The sequence below is a fragment of the Barbus barbus genome (genome assembly GCF_936440315.1).
Source record: "Barbus barbus genome assembly, chromosome: 2".
NCBI classification, from domain to species: Eukaryota; Metazoa; Chordata; class Actinopteri; order Cypriniformes; family Cyprinidae; genus Barbus; species Barbus barbus.
Window position 1 is genome coordinate 34,029,659 of NC_136730.1, and position 24,076 is coordinate 34,053,734.

Consider the following 24,076-nt stretch of genomic DNA (forward strand, 5'->3'; position numbering starts at 1 on the left):
ATTGGGTGTTTGTAGTACTTAGCTCCTCCTTTCTGAGGCATACCGGTAGTTCCTAGATAATTACAACAACGCTGTCTACTGTATCTTAAAATCACTAATCTTAGCGTTTATATAACCCTCATCGTCACCAAAGCTTGTAGTATACTTTAGGAAATATGTCAGTCACCCCAGATTTGATTCGTGAAAAACTGATTGCGGAGATTGGTGCGATACACGTGGTATGTAACAGACACAGCCAGATGAAACTAGAATCAAAATGAGTTAGAGATCATCATACATTTTACGTGTGAGTGTGTGTCTGTGTGAGTTTGAGTGTGAATGAAACAGACAGCAGTTTCTCTTCCTATTCAGGAAAATCCTTGTTTTCTTTCAGGATGTGGAAGACACGTCTCCTAATAGATGTGCGGCCAGTTTTAAAGTTCTTGTAGTATCTCCTCAGTTTGAAGGGAAACCATTGTTGCAGAGACACAGGTGAGTTGATTCATTTTATGTTCCATAATGGGGTACTAAAGTTTGAAACCACTTCTATTTGCACCTTTAAGTTAAAATCTGATGATCAAAATTTAAGAATATTCGTCTCATGATCAGTCGAAAATGATACACAAGATATTACTGATATTATTAGTGAACCAGAGATGGTACAGAATCTTATTTCTCATTCATTTATGCTGTACTGCTGCTTTTGTATGTTTCAATCAAAATCCGAAAACCTGTTATTGATATTCATGTTTTGTTTTAATCTAATCCTCAGTGTGTTTTTTGGACCTCACTTTATCAAGGTTAACATTAATGAAAACAATGTTTTCTCTGCATTAAGAAAACTAGCAAAAAAAATAAAACTTTAAAAAAAATAATTCCAAACTATAATTGCTGTTTTATACTCTTAGAAAATGACGTTTCATGAATCATGTGCACAATTAATGCCTGCCTTTTAATTTATTAATGAACAAAAATGTCTAAATCACTGACTTTTATCTTTCAAGTTGACAGACATAATTGTGATCTGTTAAACTCCATATAACAACATATACTGGTAGTTGTACATGCAAGATCAGTTTGTTTATATTGACATTTGTTGATAATCCGTTTGTTTATATTGACATTTGTTGATGATATTGACAAATGTTGCCCTTATGTTAATCGCTCAGTGCTTTTACTGTCATGTGATAAGCAGGCAGCTTTAAGTTTTCATATTAGTATTGGATATTGCCATTTAAGGAAAAATTGTGATGCTGTCTCATCTCAGTCAAATATGAAACCCCTGCAGATGGTAGGAATAAATGTTGTTTGATGGAATCAATGATGCAGTGTAGAGTGCCGTGAAAAAGGTCATCTGCAGCTGAGAGAGTCCCAGCTGGCTCAAAAGTGCCTCAGACACAGACTTAGCAGAATGATCTGAGACTTTTTATAGGGCCAAGTCATGTGGAAGTGTATTGTCTTTAGAGAGGATAGAGCTGTGGAGGCAAGCTGTGAGGAACAGGCATGCTGGGAACAATAGACTTACTGACCTCATGTAATGTTTTTATAAATATGTGTTTGTTTGTTTAGGATGGTGAATAATTGCCTTGCTGAGGAACTGAAAGAGATCCATGCATTTGAGCAGAAAACATTGACACCAGAACAGTGGGAGAAACAGAAAGCACAGTGACACATGCACGCACACAAAACTCATTTATGCAGCCATCAAATAAAACAGCTGTGACTTTATTTGTTGATCTTTCCATCTTTCCTTCCAAAGTGTAATACTACCAATGTAATAAAAACCAGTTGACTTGATTTTATAAAGTAATTATGCTTCAGTTTTAACTGTCACTAATGCATAGCATCTTGTGCAAATAACTGAAATATGTTATGAGCTATGTAAGGGATCTTTGAAATTGTAGTATGCTGACAATAAAGGATATTTCTGGACGGAACTCTTAGTTTGTAGCCAGTTTGTTATTGTGCAAATTATTTACATTTCTGTATTTTTGGAGTGAGAGCTGCCAAAAAGTTTGAAAGATGGGTCAGTCAAAATGTTTTAATATAAATATGGCCACTAATAAAACATTCAATACTGTTAATGTAACTTTTTTTTGAAAAACCCATGCAAATTTTAAACTTATTTTAATCTCAGTTTAGTTGGAATTACCTACAAAACAAATGTTTACATGTTACCTGTAGTGACCCTTACTTGATGTCAGAAAGTCACTTCTTGGGTCTGCTGGGTAAATTTAAATGGGTTAAAGTCCAGGAAAAAGATGTGGATCACAGGTGATTTATTTATCTTGAGTGTTACAAAACTAAACTAATACAACTTAACATTGAAAGTAAAATACAAAATAATTCAAGCTGTAAACTATAAAAATACCGGAAAATATTGAACGGGAGAAAGAAGGTCTAAAGACCGTGTGCTTCCAGCAAACAGACACCTGTGGCTTTATCTTATGGTTTGTCCTGTAGAGAGCGCACATGAGCTCCATAAAACATACAAGTAAGAAGGGAAACCATGAAACAATATAGCACAACCAATTGGTGATAAGTTTATATAAATACATTATACTTTGGTGATGTTATTGTTGGTGAATGTTAGTGTTCAATCCCAGAATCTGTTATAGCGATGTCCTCAAATAATACTACCACAGTGAACCAATGACACAAATTCACACTTCTTTAGTTGAACTTTTAAAGACAGCTTTTTCAAGCATGATTTTCAACTTACAACTGACATTTCAATATGCTCTTCCCACAAAGACAAACTGTTAGTCCCCATCCAACTTTCACATTATCAAAACGAACAGAATGAATATTTTTCATTTGTTTCACAGCAAAGAAAGTAATTTGGAGTTTATAAAAATAACATTAGGATGACAGGTTCTTCTTCCCTTTGAGAACCAATGACAAAGGGTGATTATTGCAACAATTAACCTTTGAAGCTCATGATATCGAAGCCTTAGAATACCCAGCCAATTACTGCACGATATAAATGCTTTCCAAACAGAAAAATATGCTTCAGTTAAGATGCCAACCTGCCATTGATTCAGGAATAGTCATAACATCTTATGTTCAGACTGCTATAAAGTGATTAATAACAGCATTGTGAAAGCAAATGTTTTATTCATGAAGCCAAAAGCATGCAAAGAGTATGCGGAAGCTGAGAGTGCAGACGGCCCTCCTGCTGTTTGACATAAAGACACCAAGCTCCAGCAGGCATTCAGTGCTGTCTCACAAACACACAGTCTGCTCACACTTACATGTGTGTGACAGTAGGCTTATAGTGAAATCGCTATTTATTTTAAGGCTAAATTAATTAACATGCTGTTCTGTCACTAAGTGCAGACAGAGAAAAGCGATTTCAGTGCATGACAAAAGTAAATCAAACGTGACTGCAGTGTAAATCAGCATGTGCAGGTCTGTCCTTAACACAATATATTTAATACACAAGCAGATAATATATGTACAACCACAGAAATCTCACTCAAAACCTCACAAAATTTAAATATATCAGCACTTCACACCAACAAAATGGTACAAAGGCTGCCACTGTGGTGGGACCCTTTCAAAATCTAATCTGTAACATTTAGGTACTAGTATGTACATTTTTAGGTATTAATATGTATCTTTAAGATACTAGTCTGCACCCTTTAGGGGTAAATAAGGAACAAAAGTTAAGGGCAGGGGAGGCTAGCTTAAAAAAAGCCACAGTCCAACCTTGATAAAAACTCACCTGCCTGTATGTTTTCTAGTAACCCTTAGACCTTGATTAGCTTGTCCAGGTGTGTTTGATTAGAGTTGGAGTGAAACTCTGCCAGACTGTGGTGTTCCAGGGCCAAGTTGGCCACCCCTGGTGTAGGGTATGGTCTTGATGACAGCTTCTGTACCATTTTTGCCCTGAGAATATGTTACAGTGTTACATTACTCCCTACATTTGAATAGGGTACTAAGATACATACTGTAAGAGACTGGAAATATGTTTTTGTAAGGTGTGTGCTATTGGATGGTATGCAATTGCTTATGAAGACACACATTCTAGCCCTAGCAGGTAGGGCCACATGTATCCTCTAGAGTTTAGATGTGTTTATTGCATTAATGTCTAAAACGTGATATAAACTGTTTTGTACTGACTCTTTTGTTTTCTTCAGTTGCTGTCTGTAGCGTTTGATGTCTTCACACACCATGAATCATGTTGAGACAGCTATTCTCTAGGTAATATCTTGATATCATAAGGGTTTCAAGGGCACCATCGCTTACACTCTGCAGCAGATAGACAATACATTTAAATTAGTGCTGTCAAAAGATTAATTTATTATGCATATATAAATACACACACATACAGTATAAATTTAGAAAATATTTACATGCATTTACTGTCTATATTTATATTCATATAAATTATACGATAAATTAATATATTTAATATATATAAAATATTTTTCTGAAATATACACATGCATGTGTGTGTATTTATATATAGGCCTACATAATAAATACGAGTTGGTTCTTTTCCTGAATGAAGGCATGCAAAGTGTCAAGAACAGCCAGATCCAGCAGCTTTTTACTGGTGGGTGTGAGGGATGGTATCCTACTTATATAAAGACACATTTATAAAAAAAATAAAATACAGCATACTAAAATGAGCTAACTAAAAAGCAAAACTATAGCCTATCTGAGCATGTTTTTTTGCTATAAATTGAATTGTATTTAGAAGGTCTTAATATTTAATATTTAAAATAGAATGCAATTGCTCCAGTCTTCAGTGTCACATGATCCTTCATATGCTGACTCGGTGTGCAAGAAACATTTATTCTTAATATCAGTGTTAAAAACAGTTGTGCGGCTTATTATTGTTGTGGAAGCCATAATATATATATGTATATATACATATTTGTTCTTTTTGATTCTTTGATTAATAGAAAGAAAAAATTGCATTTATTTGAAATAGAAATCTAATGTAACACTATAAATGTCTATACTGTAATTTTTGGTCAATAAAAAAAAAATCATATCTCGAACATTTGAACAGAACTGCATGTTCAGTATTCATTAATACATGTTATTGTATACAATAAATTTATTTATATTAATATAGATAAATAGAATAATTTATAATAATGATAATTATTTTACATTCAAATTTACCTTTGACTAAAACACCAACAAACACACTACTTTATTAGCCTATATGCTGATGTTTCAAAATCTATAATCATATCAAATGCACAGCAAGGTTAAACAGAAGGTTTGTGTTGTTGAGCACCTCAAACTGATATGCCAACAAGCTGGGTGCATTTCATCAGAACTGACAACACAGCACCCCGCATATTGAACAACTGAACAGACGTTTGCCAATGTGTATTTGCAAATGAGTCTTCTTCAAGAGCTGCCATCTAATGTTGCGTCCTCTGGTTCTGGCTTCTCAATCTTTACCTTAACTTGCTTCAAATGCAAACTGAAATTTTCTTGATCACTCAGCTCCATGTCTATAATGTGCTCCTTTTGTTCAGATACATCTCGGTCTGTGAATAACTCAAAATCAAGACAAAATATACAATTACATAGGGGTATAATTTGTGTAGCCTATAGTGAAAAAACAAACATTGCAATTATGCTTTATTTATGTTTTCATTGTGAAAAGTTGTCTTTGAGGACCAAAACAAATTTTTGATGATGATGATCTAATCATGATTTCGTGTTTTCAGATGTGATTGAGAGCACACGCCCCATTAATAGGTGATTTGTTCACTTCATTTGAGAGTAGCCTACATCATGAGAGATTTGGTAAAAAAGATCCCATCCACATATTCATCTGCTTCATCATGCTCCTACGTTTCACACACGTTTCTCAGTGTATCTTCTGCCAGACTGTCTATTTTGCAGAAGCTCTGATTTGAATTATACGCAAATTTACTATTGTGAGATCTTATAAAATAAAATAGACTCTGATCAATTTAACACCGATGGTGTTTTATTTAATTAGCACCAAGATGACCTTAAAAATCTGCCCAGGCCAGCTAAGCCACCTGACTAACCACTGTGGACAGTTTTGGAAGGAAGAGTGAGAAGCATATCCTTCTTCAACATCTCTGAAGCAACTGGCAACATTTAACTGGAGACTGTCCCAAAGTGAGTCCAGTCTAAGCAGGTTTGGAAGCTGTATTCAAGACAAATAGTGATTTAAAAGTGATTTTATTATGAATTTAGCAAAATTGTTAATATATATTTACAAAAGACTGGGTGACAGGGTTAGATATTTAGTCAAACATTTTCTATCATTTAGAAAATCAGGAGGTTTGAGGTAAAAATAAATAAATCAAATCAAATATATTCTTTCTTATCAGTTTAACGTCGTTAAATAACATTTAGTGTAAAATGTGACTTAATAGGCTATTTACTGGTAGCCATGTTCCAGATATAAAAACTCTTGAACCTGTTTTATTTTCAAGGAAATGGCCAATGAAAGAAAATAATTGTCCTTCAGAACATTTTTGATTTGCAATTTATGCAACCTACATCTGCTAGTTTGGGAAGAAATATTGGTGTGTAATTAGTGGTAAAATAATATTTCCAATAATAAATAAAATAAAGAATAAAAATGATTTGTCATGTTAATTTGTTACATTATTTAAATAAACGTATCGAATACGCTTCATAAAACAATCATGACAGCAGTAGTAGCTATTAACATACCAAATTCGTTTGCAGTTCTAATAGCTATTTTTCGGAAACTATTGTTACCACTGTTTCATAAGGGCTTTTATATTATATTTGTAAATAAGGTGTAAAACCGCACTCGTCGTGAGTCAGTGGCGCCGTCCACAAAAAGCGTTTCGCACTTTGCGGCTTCCATACAATCACAGTCCAGGAAGAGCTGATATCTTTCAATCTTAGAGTCCAGCGCTAAACCCAACTGAGACACCACCGTGTGAGAAAATCAGTGAGTGTTATTATGCTCCGGTAATCTGTTGTTTTATTGTTTTTCGCAGGTTGTGGGTTTGTTTGCCAGGTTTTTATTCGGCTGTTTATCATCTTCTTGGGCTTCACTCATCATAAGCCACTGCCAGGACATGTTTACTAGTTAACTTACAATAAATATGTGATGAGTAGACACAAAGAGAACAGAAATGCCCTAAAATTAGAACATGCTTAAATGAGTTATTTTATTAGATGTGACTGTTTATTAATTGAGCTGATTTGTTCTTAAACTGTCTGTTGCAGAGAAGGGGGAAAGGGAAGTGGTGTGTGGCCAAGTAACTTATGGTAACCCATACTCAGAATTTGTGCTCTGCATTTAACCCATCCAAGTGTACACTCAGTAGTGAACACACACCCGGAGCAGTGGGCAGCCAATGCTGCGGCGCCCGGGGAGCAGTTGGGGGTTCGGTGCCTTGCTCAAGGGTCTCACCTCAGTCGTGGTATTGAGGGAGGAGAGAGTGTTGTTTATTCACTTCCCCACCTACAATCCCTGCCAGACCCGAGACCTTCAGGTTACAAGTCCAACTCTCTATCCGTTAGGCCACGACCGCCCCAAAGTGCCGTTTTAGATGAGAAATCAAAACAATGTAATCATTTATTTTTATTTATTCATTTATTCTTTCTGTGCCCTTTAGCATTGCTCACATATTTCGCATTGAAGATCAGTTTGATTACATGGGCGTATGCCTGAACAAAGCCAGTGTAGTCCAGTAGGTGTCTCTCATGTGAGCTCATTAATCACTTTTACTGAAAATCTGCAGAAAACTTATTCTTTAACATTTGAAGGATCACTCTCGTTGTGAGTGTTTGTTTTTCCACATAAAGACAGGATTTTTTATTTTGTTGTAAACCTACATACAGAACAAATCTGACACATATAGGCCTGCTGATTTGTTTTGTGTGTTTTAGGTTGTCATGGCTTGGGCCACTGTGCTGCTGCTGCTTTCTGTGGACTGACACTGTTAAAAAGGTACTACTGATTCATCAATACACTTCCTTCATATGCAAGAGTTTATAATACTGAGACACTTAAGCATCATCTAACGTTATGCAGCGTGTATCTATCCATTTCTAAAAATCAGCACTACGTTCATTCAACACTAATATAAACATTTGGACCGTATTTTAAAAATATACCCCTGACAAATTATCAAAAGTGTACCACTTTATAATTAAGTATTTTTTTTATATATATTATCAATATTTTTTAATCCCCCAATCTCTGTTGTAATGAGCATATTGATTGGATTTTTTGACATGATATTCACATACAATTAGGTCCAAATGTCTAAGATGATTTGTGAACGTGCTTCCATTTTTTATTATAAAATATATTATTAGGATCAAAATGTGAGTTTTCCGAATATCTTATTATTTGATATCTCTTGAACTGCATGAACTCAGTGTAGTCTTCTGAAACACAATTTAACTGATGTACTTGTGAAGGCATTATTGTATACGCTGGTTAATTTTTCATACCCTTTTTAGCCTTGAGCAAATCAATATGTTCCATATTAAATGGTACTTTTGGCTACCATTGATCCAAACTCTGCATTCTGTCTGTTATCAGGAACTGCTCTGTTATCCTGGCTCATACACCATCTGAAAGGATGAAGCTACGACTGCATTTTGTGGTGGACCCCATGGGCTGGTTCTGCATAAGCATGGTGCTGTTTGTCTGGCTTTATAACAGCTTCCTGATTCCCAAACTGGTTCTGTTGCCACATTATGCAGAGGGACACATACCTGCTGCACTTGTGGTCTGTAAGTTCTATACCAGCTCCTATTATGTGTTGCAATCAGTTTTTTTTCCCAGGTTCAGGAGAGAATAGTTTTACTGATATCTAATTGTTCTACAGTCAGGTTTGTGCAGATCATGGGGGAGAAGCTTCAAATGAGTCTGTTCAAACTTGAATTCTTCTTAGAGCAGAGCAGTGAGATAATGAGGTCTTGATCACCGTGAGAGTAATTAGAGTAGCAGGACAGGTTTTTTTTTTTTACCACTACATATAAACAGTTCAGAACTAATTACAAACCTGACACTGTGAGCATATGAGTAGCTACATTTGCATTTATGAAGGAAATACTAGACAACAAATGAATGGTGTTAAACGTTTAGGCTGCGGTCACACTAGCAACGGCTGTATGCAGTAAAAAAAAAAAAAACATAATTTAACTTCAAATGCATCTGAAATGTAAAAATAAGCAATCTATTCCACTTTACTGCAATTCTGCTGATTTAAAATTTGGATTGTTTTAATTCAGTTAAGAGGCTAAGCTGTGACACACCAATCTTCTATTGGTCACACATCTTCACGTGATATGAATTTGCAGGTCAGAGTTTACCAAACTTGTCCTTTGGAATGCAGAATAATCAGCATGAGCTTGCTTTTCCTGTTTCCCCACATTCAAGGGATATCAGTGGTATTTAAAATGTAGTATGTCTACCCCTTTAGGCTTTGGTTCTATATAAATGGCAAAGTTGACAAGTTTGTAAATAAAAGCTAAACTGACAAGACTAAGCACAATTTAATATGCAGATAGATTTAGGAGAAAGTACAAGTGCAATTCATATATAAAATATTATTATTGTTATATAAACACAATATCCAGAAATGATTGAATGTGAGAGAAACCCAGAGCCGAGATGCCTTCACTGTTTCCACTTGATATATATATGCATTTGTTTAAATTTTTTTATTGCATCTCCTTAGTTTAGTTTACTTTGTTACTTTGTTTGTATTGCCTCACACTCTACATCACTTTGCTATAAATACTCTTAAATGAGCCACCCCAGGTAGTGACTTATGAGTGAGCAAGAAAGCAAGCAAATGAAAAGGAGTTTTCTTTGTTTTTGGAAAAACGGTTGTTCTGCTTCAAATTTGAGTGAAAACCATGATGCATTTTTAGGATTCTTTGAATAGAAAGCACTTATTTGAAATTTAAATCCTTTGTAACAATGTACAAGTGTCACCGGCCCACCGGTGGGCCCAAAGCCATTACATATTTAAAACCGTAATATTCTATACTAAACCTAAACTAATCTTGACAAACTATATATCATTGGAAACCTTAGAGATTGTATTTTTCATATTTGACCACAGTTTTATATTTAAAATTATGTAGTGACAGTAATTCATTAATTTGTGACAAGAAAATTTAGCACAAAAAAAAAACACACCAAGAAGTTGGCTTTTGTTACAAAAAGTTGATACATACACATACAATCACAAAATAATTTTTATTTTTTTTATTTTTTGGCTGCCAATAATTCAGACAAAACATATTTTCTAGTTTTTATCAAAAAATTTGAGAATAAATTGAATATGTATATTTGTATATGATTGATGTATTCAGTAAAAAAATGTAATGCATGTCAAGTTCATGTATGATCATACATGAAATAAACTTTTTTTTTTTTTTGTGAAGTTTCTGTAACAACAGTCTAGTAGCTATGTTTGATTAAGATTTCTGATTAGAAAGAGCCCATCCTCATAACTTTATGCAGTAATGAACAGGGGAGATATTCAGATAAGTCTCAGTAAGCAGCCAGAGCTGTTTCTAAGGCCAATGTGTTTTCAGTAGTAGTTGTTTTATTGTATATGGTCATATTAAATTTGTCATATTTATGGTTTAAAAAAAATCATTTACAACCTATTATTGCTGTTTGAATAAAACAAAAATTGTAAATCAAATCAGTCGTCCATTACAAATCATACAAGGAGCATGACTAGTACCTAGTGGACATTGTTGGTATAGCGACTAAAATTACACAGAATCCTCATTTTTTGTGCTATCAATGTCAAATTTGGAACACAACTTCTTTAGACTGAAGGCTTTTCATTTGACATTAAATTAAATTCACCACATATTTTTTTTTAATTTTTTTTATGAAATATAAATAAATATTAAATTACTTTTTTTATTACAACAAACTTAAACACCTATAAATTTATTTAATTTTATTCAACTTCTTTCACTTGTACAAGAAACTTCCAAGTGTGTATTTAAAAACGAGCCCAAAATTAGGTTCATATTCCAAGCCGTTCCAGAATTACATTAATTTGAATCTGGATACCCCCTTTTCAGCTCTACCCCCAAAAAGGGGGGTGACACTTAAGGGGTTAAGGGGCTATGCGTGAATTAATTGCACAAGATTTAAATGTAATTTTCAGGAACTTGTGTTAAATAGCAATGTAATTGTTCTCCCCATGTCTGTTTGACATCATTTCCTTTCTAGTTATAGTGACTTTTGTGATAAATGTGAAATTTCTCTCCTTCTCTTTCTCAAGTTTACTATCTAGCATCACTTCTGTGCGTCTCAGCATTATTCAGGGCTTCCACCGCCGACCCCGGAAAACTTGCTCAGACCCCCAAAATTCCACTCGCAGGTATGAAACCTAACGCTCACCTATATGTTCTTTTTTTTTTTTTTTCCTAGCGCAGTGGAACAATTCTTGTATGTTATTAATCATAGTCTGTGTCTAAACTATTCTCATTCCCCTTATTCAATATAGTAAACAGTACTGAACCCTAAAATGAAAATTTTGTCATTCATCACTTACCCTCATGTCGTTCCAAACCCATAAAAGCTTTGTTCGTCTTCAGAACACAATTTAAGATATTTTGGATGAAAACCAGGAGGCTTGTGACTGTCCCATTGACTGCCAAGTAAATAACACTGTCAAGGCCCAGAAAAGAACGAAAGACATTGTCAAAATAGTCCATCTGCCATCAGTGGTTCAATCTGAATTTCATGAAGCGACGAGAATACTTTTTGTACGCAAATTAAACAAAAATAATTACTTTATTCATCATTATTCGTTTGGAACGACAAAGTGATTAATGACAAATTTTCATTTTATTTTCATTTTGGGGTGGAGTAACCCTTTTAATACCTTCGCTTAGTATGTTAGACAATTTTTAGAATGGTATAGTAATATACAAGTGATCCAGTGGACAGTGTAGTTTGGTATACTTGTGAATTTAGCAGACTTAAATTCCTATAAAAAAAACCCTTTCTAAAGCAGGGAAATACAACATTTATCTGTCAAAATGAGAGATTGAAAATGACAACACTAATATTTATTAATGTTCCAGTTAATGACCGAGCATTTCTGATTAATGCAATATAAATGTGTGTTACATAATATAGGCTTACATGTTTTGGTGCGCAGTAATATTTAACATGTCCATAATATTATTGCTGAAATTAACATTGTCTGTTGATAGTAATTTGTGAACACTATGCAGCAAAGGTTGTTTGTAGAGACCGCTGTAAATAACCTTTTCATAGGTTGGTTTTCCTGAAAAGTGCAAATACTTTGTATAATGGAGCATCCCATCAGCCCGGGACTCGCTACTTAATCAACCAATAGTAGAAAAACTAAATTGAATTAAGAAACCTGCTTAAAACTAGTCATTTAATTATTTTAGCATATATTTTTCAACTTTAAGGCGTGTCATTGTTCACACGGATAATCAATTTTATAGTCATTTGTCCTGGATTTATATGAGACTAGAATAGTTTCTGAACACCAAAATATTTTTTTCTCTGAATACCACTAGATGGCAGCAAAGACCTTTTTTGTTACAGTTACAGTTTTTGTAGCATTTTTGTAGCAGATATGAAAATGATTTTTCTTTTCTTGTCATTTCAGAGAGAGACAACTGGGAACTGTGCAATAAATGCAACATGATGAGGCCAAAGAGGTCACACCACTGCAGCCGCTGTGGCCACTGTGTCCGTCGCATGGACCACCACTGCCCCTGGTAAAACTTTAACAAGAAATAAAGTCAACACACTACTACAAGCTTTCGTTTGAGCACAGCAGCCTTTAAAAATGTTCTGTATCTATATATTATTCATGTATTTTGTGCATGTGAAAACACAAATAACTTCATTATTAACAGTGACCAAAAAAAAAAAAAAGTTAATTTTATTTCTGGTGCTCTGATGCTTATCTCTGTGTGAGACATGTTGAGATTTTTACAGTGGTTTAGGATCCAAATTGAAATCTGGCCTGTTGCCCCAAGTTCACAGTATAACCTTAAAAGACCCTGTACCCCAGACAGCTTTACATTCCTGGTGGGTTTTGTATAGAGGAAGTTTAATGAAGTCTCTGTAGAGAGGTAAAACAGAGGGAGAGGCGATATCAAGTGACCAGAGAAGCCTGTGTTAAGTCCAGCCCTACAGTACAGCAGAAGAAGGCTGCTGTCTGTCTGGACTCAGCAAATCGTGACTCCCTGTCATCGCCTGTAATGGCAGAGGGAAGAGGAGGAAAAAAACGTGGCCGTATCATTTTCTGTATTCGTTTTACTAGCAGTTCATCCTGCTCTCTCTTTTGGCCCTCTCTGCCATCATGTTCTTTATTCCGGTGCTTCTTCCTGTGGCGTGATCTGTCTTAAAGGGATAGTTCTCCCAAAAATGGCAATTCTGTCATCTTTTACTCACCCTCAAGTTGTTTTTAAACGTATATGAATTCCTGTTGAATACAAAAGATGTTTTGAATAATATGGGTATAACCAAACAGTTGCTGGTCCCCGTTGACTTCCATAGTATAGAAAAAATACTGTGGAATTTATTTGGTTGAACTATACTTTAAAGTGCAAAAGAATAGCATGAATATCATACAGAGACAAAAATACAATTTATAGCCGTATGATTGCTTTTGTCAAGATAATTAGATCAAACATTTTTAATAACTGAATAATATGTAAAAGTATGATATTTGGGATGAAAAGCCCCCCTACTGTTGGGGCTAAAGGGACAATAATTAATGTGATAATTGAGGTAAAAGGTTCAACGGCATGGGGCAAATGCCCTATTTAGAAAATACAGCCCCCACTCCTCATTTATATGAAAAAAAAAGAAAAGTTTTAAGATTTATTTTTATTTTCCAACAAAATGTTGCTCCATCAATTTAAAATTTATATACATATATATGTATGTATATGTGTGTGTGTGTGTGTGTGTGTGTGAGTATATATGTATACATTAATCATTGTGCCTTAAACACCAACAGTAGGGGTTCATTTCACCCAGAGTACCATACTTTTACATATTCTTATTGTTAAAAAAAACTTTTGATTTAATAACCTTGAACAAAACAGAAAATCATTAAAAAGCATGACCCTTTGTCTCAAAATATTTTGGAAAAATATCTAAAATATTGGATAGACTTTGCATTGATGCTTGCGGTCATCTCAAGAATCATCCAAATTTCCATGTGCATAGTGAAACATGGATGTTTAGAAAAGTGATGTAGTTGTATATTTGTATGTTTTGATACAGCATGTTAATATCAAACTGTTATTAAAATCAGTTGTCAAATCAAGTTAATTTTCCTGTGCGGAGCACTGCTTGTGTGCCTTGTGGAGTTCCTACCCATTTAAAGTGCTTAAATAGTCAGTTGAGTTGTTGTTGTTGTTTAGAGCAGGGTTGTAGCATGGTGTTCGCTAGGTTTTATAATAGATCTTTTTCACATTCATGTTAATTTAGGTATTAAAGTAATGTTTTTCATTTGCAATTCTTATTATACTTTATTAAAAATACCTGCAAAATATCTCTGTTTCTTTCCTCTCTGTCTATGCAGGATTAATAACTGTGTTGGGGAGGATAACCACTGGCTCTTTTTGCAGCTGTGTTTTTACACTCAGGTTTTGAGTCTCTACACTCTGGTGTTGGACTTTTGCCAGTACTACTACTTCCAGCCCCTGTCCTCGGTGGACCGGGTAAGACGGTCTTTCATTTACACACCTCCATTTATACTGCCCAAGTAGTTTTAAATCACAGTTTTTTTTTTTTTTTTTTTTATAGTTTTAAACGCTTATCTCTCTCTCTCATTAGAGTCATGTGGGTGGACCTCAACTTCAGTGCACACATTGTTTTAGGCAAACAGTACATAATGGCCATGATGTGGTAAAACCCACGAACAAGCTTTTTTTAAATATTTTATGTATTATGGCATAGTTATAGTAACAGCACTGTACTTTTCAGTTACATTTTACACATTTACTTATTATTTGAATGGTTATTAGTACAATTAGTGCTAAAAGACATTCAAGATTGATATGATCTAAAGTTCATTCATCACATTTGATATGGATAGTCAAGTCAGGTGCATTGCATCGTGGGATACAGTACAATACACATAACATTTTGTTAGATGTATATTGTTATGCAGATATTATATGGTAGCGTGCTTTTTTTCATTTAGCCTATTTTATTATTATGTGGTTAAGAAGAATCTTCTCAATGGAAGCAGATGATTAACATTGGATTTGCACCACTTAACTGAGATTAGGGACCTGCAGGTGGCATCAGCATTACTGTTAAGTACTGAATAAGCTGTTACTTTGAGCGAAACTTAATACAAGTTGTATTTGCATGCATTGATCAGTTATACTGGTCTGATGCCATATCACTTTATCCAAAACACACCTGCAAACAGCAAATTCCCAAAGTTTGGCCCTTTTCTGTTTTATTGCATGTTTTATAGCTGTACTTTGCTATGTAATATTTTACAGACTGATAAAAAATTGATTGGAAATGTTTGGAATGTACATAGTTGTTACACAAGACAGAGAAATATAAATATAACCGGAACCTGTGTGAACTTTAAGAACTAAAAGCAGATGAAAAATGGAAGTAAAACCTTCAGGGTAAAGTCAGGATTGACTGAAAGCAGAGACCGCTTCCAAACTGTCTTCTTGCTGTCAAAACATAGTGTATTTTTTTAATGTTAGTGTTTAAGGATGAATATTTATATTTCTGTTTTTCCTAAGTTAAAGTCTTTAATCTTATATTTTAGAGTTGTAGGCTGAGGACTGGTGGCATTGGGGTAGTGAGTGATAAAACGATTTAACCGTTTTGATCAAATCAAATGAAATTCTACATTTTTATTTAGGACAAGTGATCATCCCTGATAAATTTCAGAGTGAAAATTTTAGAGTGGCTATTTTAAAAACTAATGGCAGGTGAAGTTGTGGGACTTGTTTTGTTGCATGTCTAGGAAATCAGAAATATAGTGGTGTGTTTTCTGTCAGAGCATTTCAATTCAAAGGAGCATCATTCCAACTTGAATGCAGCTGAACAGCTGAGCCATCATGGCAACAGCAGACCGCCTGCAAATAAAAGCCCATAACGCTCAATTTCCTGTTTTTGTTTATTCTGTGGAGCATTGTGTGTGAGTGAACAGACGCAGCTGAGAAGCGAGAGATGCAGTATGGGCACAGAAACGGCTGTATGGGAGAGATAGTGACGTTATCTCCTGGAAAAGCATTTCCCACAAGAAGCTAAATATTGTGTGTTTGTGTGTGTTTCTATGCGTTCAGTCTAATAGACACAGAAAAGCCTTCAGCAGGAAAGGAAACAAGCAAAATATGTCACATCGCTTCCCATAACTGCCTGCAGTGCAAAAATCCTCTGTGCATGCATAGCATAATGATTTGACTTGAAGTAGTCTAATTTATTGCACATGTGTAACATGTCTTTTTAGGCGGACTTTGCTGTACGTCATGAGTTGGCTCTTCTGCGTGGGTCCTGTTTCATGGGGCTGATCATGTTTGGTGGAATGAGCAGCCTTTTCTACACACAAGTCAAAGGAATCCTTGCAGTAAGCTTTGCTTTTTTCTTTAATTGAGTAAATAAATGAGCTTGTCATCTTAGCAGGTTTAACCGATTTGGTCATAGAGATTACTTGTACTTGCTATGGTGAGATTCGTCTTCTTGTGTGAACTTTCTACTCAAACTCTACTCCTTTAATGCTTTTTGTAGATAATTAGTGTTTTTTGTTTTTGTAAAAACAGTTTAATAAAATTAAGGTTTGATGCATCGATAAAATATTTTGAATAGCGAATCTCAAAGATTGCATCATTTTGGTAATTACTCACACTGAATTGCAATGGGCTTTTCTTTCTTACACATTTTTAACCATTTCTAACACTGTTGTCCAGTTCTGCTCTTGGGAGACCTACTTTCCTGCAGAGTATATTTCCAATCCTTATTAAACACATCTATACCCAGGTAATCAAGGTCTTTAGAATTACTAACAGGTTGGTTTTTGCAGCAGGTTGGAGGACCACCTTCCTTTGCAGGAAGGTGGTCCTCTGGGATATAATATAGCCATTTACACTGCAGTGCAGGTGTTCCATGCACAGGGGACAGGAAACAAGATGCATGTTGTGGGTCATGACAACAGTATATGATACAGCTCTGATGCTACATTTAATTTACACAGAATCAGTCTTAAACCTATCTAAAAATTTCAGGTAGCCATGCAAGTACTTGTTTTTCCTTCAAGAAATGCAAATCTAGTTATGATGTTCCTCTGAAAAATGTTTGTAATTATGTTGCACTTGCATAAAATTTAACATTGTTGCTGCTTTCATGATTTTGTCCACCATTTTTAAGGGAGGTGGTTGTTCCGTCACACATAATGCGACATTCAGAGAATAATGTATCTATTGTACAATTTATTTAGGTTGCTAAGTAATTAGTAAATTGGCATTTTTGTGGAACTGTATGCATGCAATGCCTTTGAAGGGTTAGTTCACCCCAAAATGAAAATCTATACGATTTGTATTCATCTTCAAAATATTATGTGAGGATATTTTAATGAAACCTGAGAGATTTCTGTCCCTCCATTAAAAGTTTAAACAACCAAAGTTTTGACACTTCAAAAAGCTCATGAAAACATACTAAACATAATCCATATGAATATGGCACTTTTAAATCCATGATTGTTTTGTATTTTAGTTTTGATTTAATTTGTTTTTTTTTACATATTTAAGCTTTATTTACATATAAACATTGATCAGAGTTCATAAAGCAGATCGAAAATGGTAAACGAAAGTTCAAAAATGATTGCTTGACACACAAGAACCAATGAGATTTGCTCTGACCTGTCAAGCAAGTATGGTTGAGTTTCTGTGTTTCACAGTTTTGATGGCTTTTATGTATGTGCTTTGATCAATGGCGTTTTGGGGTAACCGACTTGGAAACACTTCATAATTATGCAGTATCAAAACACAATCATTTGCAAACTATTAGTTTATAGTTAATTCACAGTTTATAAACCGTTGTCTGTACATTAATATGTTATTGTTATGGACAAAAAGTGAGTTCTTCATTCATTGTCAAAATAGATAGCACATTATTATTATTGCTCAATTGGCTCATATGTAAAGATTTAAATGTTTTATTATCAAGCGTTAACAGTGCTAACAATGAAAGAAACACTAATTGAAAATACTAAATGAAAGGCAGTAACTTAACTTTATTAGATGTTAATTGCATTCCTAAAATGTTAGAAATACATTAATTTAGCATATGTGTTTATCAAGTCATTTTACACAAACATTACTTTAAGTTTCGACTTAATGTTGTTACTAAGAATTCTTCATTTTTGGGGGAACTATTCCTTTAATGTTAAGGTCAAAACAATGGAAAAACCAAACTGGTGGCCATCGTAACCACACGGACCTGTTTGGCTAAAATAACAAATACAGTCCTTTATTCTGTTCTACTTCTGTTATGTCCTCCATCCTTCCTCTGCTGATTAGGCCTGAAACATGGCTATGATTGGGGGGGCGGGATAATCATGTTTAACTCTGATCCTTTAACTGATGACTTCATGTGATAGCCAGGGCAAAGAGGATTAGTAGTGACCTAGTTAAATTCGGTAAAAAGTGCAGCCCTTTAAAAAGAATACACCTCCCCTTAATCTTATTCCCTGGTTCCCAGTCATGTTCACTTGACCCCCACGCGTCCACCATATGCTGTGGAAGTGTGTCAAAGAACACGTCTCACTTCACATCCTATCCTCCGTCATTTGAATACGAGGGTCTTCCATCTTCTCGGTACAAATGTCCAACCGTTAAATGAAATGCAACTTGCTTTGGTTCACTTTACCTCATTCCAAACCCTCTGGACGACTGTGTCTTCCTACAGAGGCTCATTTGTGTAATTCCACCAACTGAAAACATAAGTTTTCTCATTAAATATTACACTAGCTGTGTCCAGCCATTCTTTTAGCTGACCTTTGACACTAACCCATTCCTGCAGGAGACTTCCTTTGACAACACTAATCTTGTGTTGCTAAAAGTCCATGTTAAGCTGTCTTATCTTGTGTCCTGTCCTGCCTTTAAGCCATCTCCTTATCCAAAGGCCAGAAAAGCCCCAGTGCTTTAACACACAAGCTATACCTTCACCCTGTTATCCCGTGTTGTGATGTCTTAGATGATTTAGCGTTTGACTGGGTGGTTAGCGCGTAGCCTCGTGCCAGTCATAGCAAGTGAGGAAGCAGACTTAACCATTGATCCCTGCAAAGATCTTTTCCTCACGCATGCTCTCTGAGCCCAGATCAGTTCAGCCTGAACTGCAGCCAGGTTGAATTGGCAAGATACTGGCTGCTCCAGGCCAAGAGTGTGTCCTCTAGCGGTTCACAATGTGAATCTGATTTCAGTCATTGACTTCAACAGTTCAAGTCAAACTTCTTACATAATGTCTTATGGAAGAAAGTCTTTATGTATTTGTCTTGTGTATCACACACAAAGCGCACATTGTTCTAGAAAGCCCCTGTCAGTCACGCGTCCACCATTTTTAACACAAACAAGCCCTTCAGTCTCGCCTCTGTTAATCCTACCTTATTTACATATTCAGTTTTTCTCTCGTTGCCGCGTCTCTTCACCTGGCAAGCAGGGGGGATTTTAGCATCCCTATGCACGCGGTCCCATTGTCCGCAGGCAGATGCCCTTTTGCCCCTGTGCCAACTTGGCAAGGTGAGGAGGGCACCAAGGGAGTGTTGCTGCTGTCGGCTTCACTCTCTCCCTTTTGTCTCGGTGTATGCTGTTGCAGTTTTCACTCCCAGCGTGGGAAAGATCAAAAACTGATCCAATTCACCCCCTTGAATCCACTGCTGTCATAAATCATTTCATGAGTTGTCGCTGTATTGTCTCCTAAATTTATAAGAAATGACATGTTCATAGTTCAGTGGTGATACAAAGAAATATCTTTCATTGTTTTCAACAACAGGACACAACTACTATAGAGAAGATGTCACACTTACTGGAAGACATGTAAGTATCGAAACTTACAGCATCATATCAGCCATTTAATAATAATGTAATGTCTTCTACCTAATCATTACACGTAGACCTGGAGACTGGGACTAGTCGTCACAGCTTGAATATGAGGTTTTGAGACAAAAGTCCAATCACAAAAATGTGTGTTTATCAATCTATCCTATCTATCACTGGTTTTGTATGTGCACTGTTCAAAGGTTTGGTGTCTGTAAGATGTTACTAGTTTTATTATTTATTTTAATATATTATTTTTATTTAATTGCACTTATTTCAAATGTGATATTATTTAGCATCAGCTTAACATGCATAATTTAATTTATTCTATGCCCCCAGTGGACCGCGCCGGTCGTGGCAGCAAGCGATGGCTGAGGTGTTTGGCACTCGCTGGAAGATCCTGTGGTTCCTGCCGTTCAGGAGCAGACAGCCTCTAAGGCTCAACTTGACCTCCCGCTCTCATGTGTAGACAGACAGACAGAGACACACAGGTCACCCTCCGACAACCCCCTTCCCCACCCCTTGTCTTCAACAAAATCCTCTCCAAAATAGCTTGGTATCTCTACAGGATCAAACTTTTTCAGGTTCTTCATAACAACTGAGCATAATCTGACGCATATCTGTTCGTATAGAATGAATACAGTTGTACATAGTGTTAAAAACTTAGTCTTTTTTTCCGTTTTGTGCTGTTTTGACTGCACATGTATTTACTACTGAAATAGGATTACAGGGGATAGTTTATTGTGAGGCTTGGTTGTCTCCAAGGTAACTGTTATTTGTTGAGACCTCGGCCCAGTCCACTCCCCTAGGTCTGGATCACGTGAGCGGTTTTCATGTGAGTAGGGACGCAAGTGGGTGGAGATTGTCTGTCTGATTTTATGGCACTGAGGGTTGATGGCTCTCGAGGTGAGTCATGACCTCTGGCATGGGTAAAAGACACTGCTGAAGTACACACATACACAAACACAAACATAGTTTAAAATAACTTTCGCTATCATGCACATAATCACGCATACCTCACCAAGCACTGCTAATGCCTCTGTTTGACCACTATTACTGCGATTTGATCACTTTTATTTTTTATTTCTTCATTATTCATTTTTGTGTGCCTTTTACAATCTACAAGTTTGTCATTTTATTACAAATTTTATTTTAAATCATAAACATCAAGTCATGTTTTTTTGAGGAGCTATTAAACCAATGTTAATAATAATAATACTTAATGGAAGTTTCATATTTGAAAACGATATTGCAATAATATTACCTTAAAAGATGCTTGCAAAAAGATAAAATGTTATAAATTAAGTTCACTGATGTAAAGATGTAATTCACTAAAAAGGGATGGATGAAACTTATTTATCATGTAAATTATTTTTGCCCAGATTTTAATGAAGGTTGCTATAAACACTGACACACAAGCTCTCGGTTTGTTAAATTACCTTTTTAACTTTTCTATGTGATTCAGATCAACCCCAAAATCTAGTAGCAAATCACCAATTTTCTGAAGTGCCTCTAAACATGCAGTTCTAATAAAATAACTTGCTATCTGTTAGGTGCACAAATACACCACTGTGACTTTTTGGTTTTAGATCAGATTTATTTTACTGTGTTTTCAGGTAACTGTAATGATCCACAAGAACATTTGGGTTCATATTACACATTTATCTTGACAAGCCATTATAGATGAAACGATACACAATAATTTGCACGAATACAGTAGTTAATTGTGGTTTTTATCCACTAGGCCTGAATGAATGTAATCGAGTAAAGCTTTTTAATTATGGTCTGTATGATTTTGACACATGAATAGGCACATTTGTCTAGGTACAAAAAATGAATTTAATTCAAAACTAGTTTTCTTTCATTTTGTCTTGCGTTACACTCCACCTGCATAATGTTTATAAAATGGTTGCTTGTTTTTTGTTACAGCACTTACAAGCTGACATTCACTTCATACGAGGGATACATACTTGAATATTTATTGTGAATATCATGCATTTAACTTTTGTGTCTTTTTCTGGATGTTATACTTTTCATTTGATTTTATTGGTAGAGGGTCTAATAATTGGTTATTGAAAACTACTGTCTTCTGTGTTTTTAATTTCTGAGCATTGTAGCAGCTTTGTTCTTTTTCTTGTATTAAATTCAAGACTTTTTATTGTTTTTTTTTGCCAAACCAATGATGTGTGGTATGAAACACTGGGGGAAGATGCTTTGCAGGGGCTATTGGACTGATTCCATTACTCATACGATATTTAAGATGTTTAACATTACAGAATAATTTTCATATCCTTATATTAACATGATATCAATTATTAAGGGAGCTTATAAAAGAGCAGTATACTCACTGTAGCTGTTGATATAGGCCATGTTCGTGTGTGTGTGTGTCCATTGTAAAGCAATAAAACCTGTTAGAAATTATTCACTATTATAGCAGATATTACAATTGTATGTGCAGGTAGTTTACTGAACATTATTTTATTTGAATCTACTCCTCATGAATATTATTATTATATTGGAAACTACTAATTGCTGTCCTGTTGAGGATGACGACCCTATTCAGGTTTATGATTGAAATATATCAGTTACGGTCTATTTCTTTCATTTGTGGTTTCAGTCACAAAGTTTATTTTGTAATCATGGGAGTTTTAAGTATATCAGATATAAATTATGAAGGCATTTTTTAAAGAATAAAGGGTGTTCTGCTTGATGTGCGGTTATTTATGTTTGTGCTTTTTCTCATATACACATTAGATTCTAGATTGTTGGTTGTTTCTTCAACTATGGGCATTTTTGTGTTTGTGGACATTCAGAAAGTCTCTTAAAGTTCTTTTTACATTCTTACGAGTTCAGTTCATTCGTAACTAGCAATGTCCAAATTGTTATGAAAATACATGAAGCTCAAAATTAATTTCAAATATCATAAGCAACTGTCATTTTTATTAGCCTGTCGAGTTTTTATTATAAAATTGCACATTGCTTTATCATAGCATTATTTGTAATTAATAAATATGTAATAGTTTTATTTCTGCATATTTTTGAGAAGTTTTTATAATTAATTTTCACACAATAACTATTGAAATGGTTATTTATATGATATCCTCAGTTTTCAGTATGTATTCATACAGTTAGGTCCGTATATATTTGGACATTGACACAGTTTTCATAATTTTGGCTCAGTATGCCACCAGAATAGAATTAAAATGAAACGATCAAGATAGACTTTAAGATGTAATTCAAGGGTTGAACAAAATTATAACATAAAATGCTTATGAATTACAACCATTTTTACACACAGTCCCCCTATTTTGAAGCTCGCAAATGTAATTGGGGAAATAAATATAATCATAAATAAAACATACATTTTTCATTGAGAATCATTTGCAGGCAATGACTGTCTTAAGCCTGGAACTCATGGGCATCACCAATGACTGGGTTTCCTTCTTTGTGATGCTTTTCCAGGCCTTTAATGCAGTTGACCTCAGTTGCTGTTTGTTTATGGGTCTTTGTGCTGTTAGTTTTGTCTTCAGCAAGTGAAATGCATGCTCAATCGGCTTGAGATCAGGTTATTGACTTGGCCATTGCAGAATATTCAACTTTTTTACCTTCAAAAACTCCCAACTCAACTTTGCTGCATTTGGTTGGATCTGGGCAGACAGTATGGGATATACACTACAGAATTCATCCGACTGCATCCGTCTCGTCATCAGTGAACACGTCATCAGTAACCCAGTGCCACTGGAAGCCATGCATGCTCATGCCATCACGCCGCTCCACCATGTTTCACAGATGATGTTGAAGCATAAGCTGTTCCAAGCCTTCTCCATACTTGCAAGTGGTCTGGCTTTTTAGATTTCTTTGGCAAAGTCTAATCTAGCCTTGTTTGAATCCTCTGTATTTTGTTTTCATGAAGTCTTCTCTTGATTGTAGATTTGAACAGAGATACTCATACCTCCTGGAGAGTGTTCTTCTTTTGGCTGGATGTTGTAAAAGCATATATATATATATATATATATATATATATATATATTACCATGGAGGGGAT

At 35.1% G+C, this 24,076-nt stretch overlaps 2 protein-coding genes across 3 annotated transcripts; both read left to right on the top strand.

Moving 5' to 3' along the window:
- Positions 1–23: 23 nt before the first annotated feature.
- LOC306878767 (bolA-like protein 2) lies at positions 24–2,052 on the top strand. The gene is made up of 3 exons (XM_079431290.1): positions 24–218; positions 374–471; positions 1,549–2,052. Exons 1-3 carry the CDS (start codon positions 156–158, stop codon positions 1,646–1,648), a joined length of 261 nt encoding a protein of 86 aa, XP_079287416.1. The 5' UTR covers positions 24–155; the 3' UTR covers positions 1,649–2,052.
- A 4,765-nt stretch (positions 2,053–6,817) lies between these two features.
- On the top strand, positions 6,818–22,740 carry LOC306887571 (palmitoyltransferase ZDHHC21). Of its 2 annotated transcripts, XM_079445405.1 has the most exons (10): positions 6,818–6,913; positions 7,195–7,538; positions 7,861–7,921; positions 8,522–8,715; positions 11,244–11,342; positions 12,612–12,723; positions 14,547–14,685; positions 16,452–16,568; positions 19,988–20,031; positions 20,371–22,740. In XM_079445405.1, the coding sequence occupies exons 4-10, from the start codon at positions 8,562–8,564 to the stop codon at positions 20,498–20,500; spliced, it is 795 nt and encodes a 264-aa protein (XP_079301531.1). In that variant the 5' UTR covers positions 6,818–6,913; positions 7,195–7,538; positions 7,861–7,921; positions 8,522–8,561; the 3' UTR covers positions 20,501–22,740. The 2 variants fall into 2 exon arrangements, with proteins under 2 accessions (XP_079301531.1, XP_079301530.1); XM_079445404.1 differs by lacking the exon at positions 7,195–7,538.
- Positions 22,741–24,076: the final 1,336 nt, after the last annotated feature.

Bases quoted from the DNA above. Each gene is read 5' to 3' on its own strand.
- LOC306878767 (XM_079431290.1), top strand. From the start codon at position 156: ATGTCAGTCACCCCAGATTTGATTCGTGAAAAACTGATTGCGGAGATT. The intron at 219-373 runs GTATGTAACAGA...GTTTTCTTTCAG, and splicing joins AGATTGGTGCGATACACGTG to GATGTGGAAGACACGTCTCC. The intron at 472-1,548 runs GTGAGTTGATTC...TTGTTTGTTTAG, and splicing joins CCATTGTTGCAGAGACACAG to GATGGTGAATAATTGCCTTG.
- LOC306887571 (XM_079445405.1), top strand. From the start codon at position 8,562: ATGAAGCTACGACTGCATTTTGTGGTGGACCCCATGGGCTGGTTCTGC. The intron at 8,716-11,243 runs GTAAGTTCTATA...CTCTTTCTCAAG, and splicing joins ACCTGCTGCACTTGTGGTCT to TTTACTATCTAGCATCACTT. The intron at 14,686-16,451 runs GTAAGACGGTCT...ATGTCTTTTTAG, and splicing joins CCCTGTCCTCGGTGGACCGG to GCGGACTTTGCTGTACGTCA.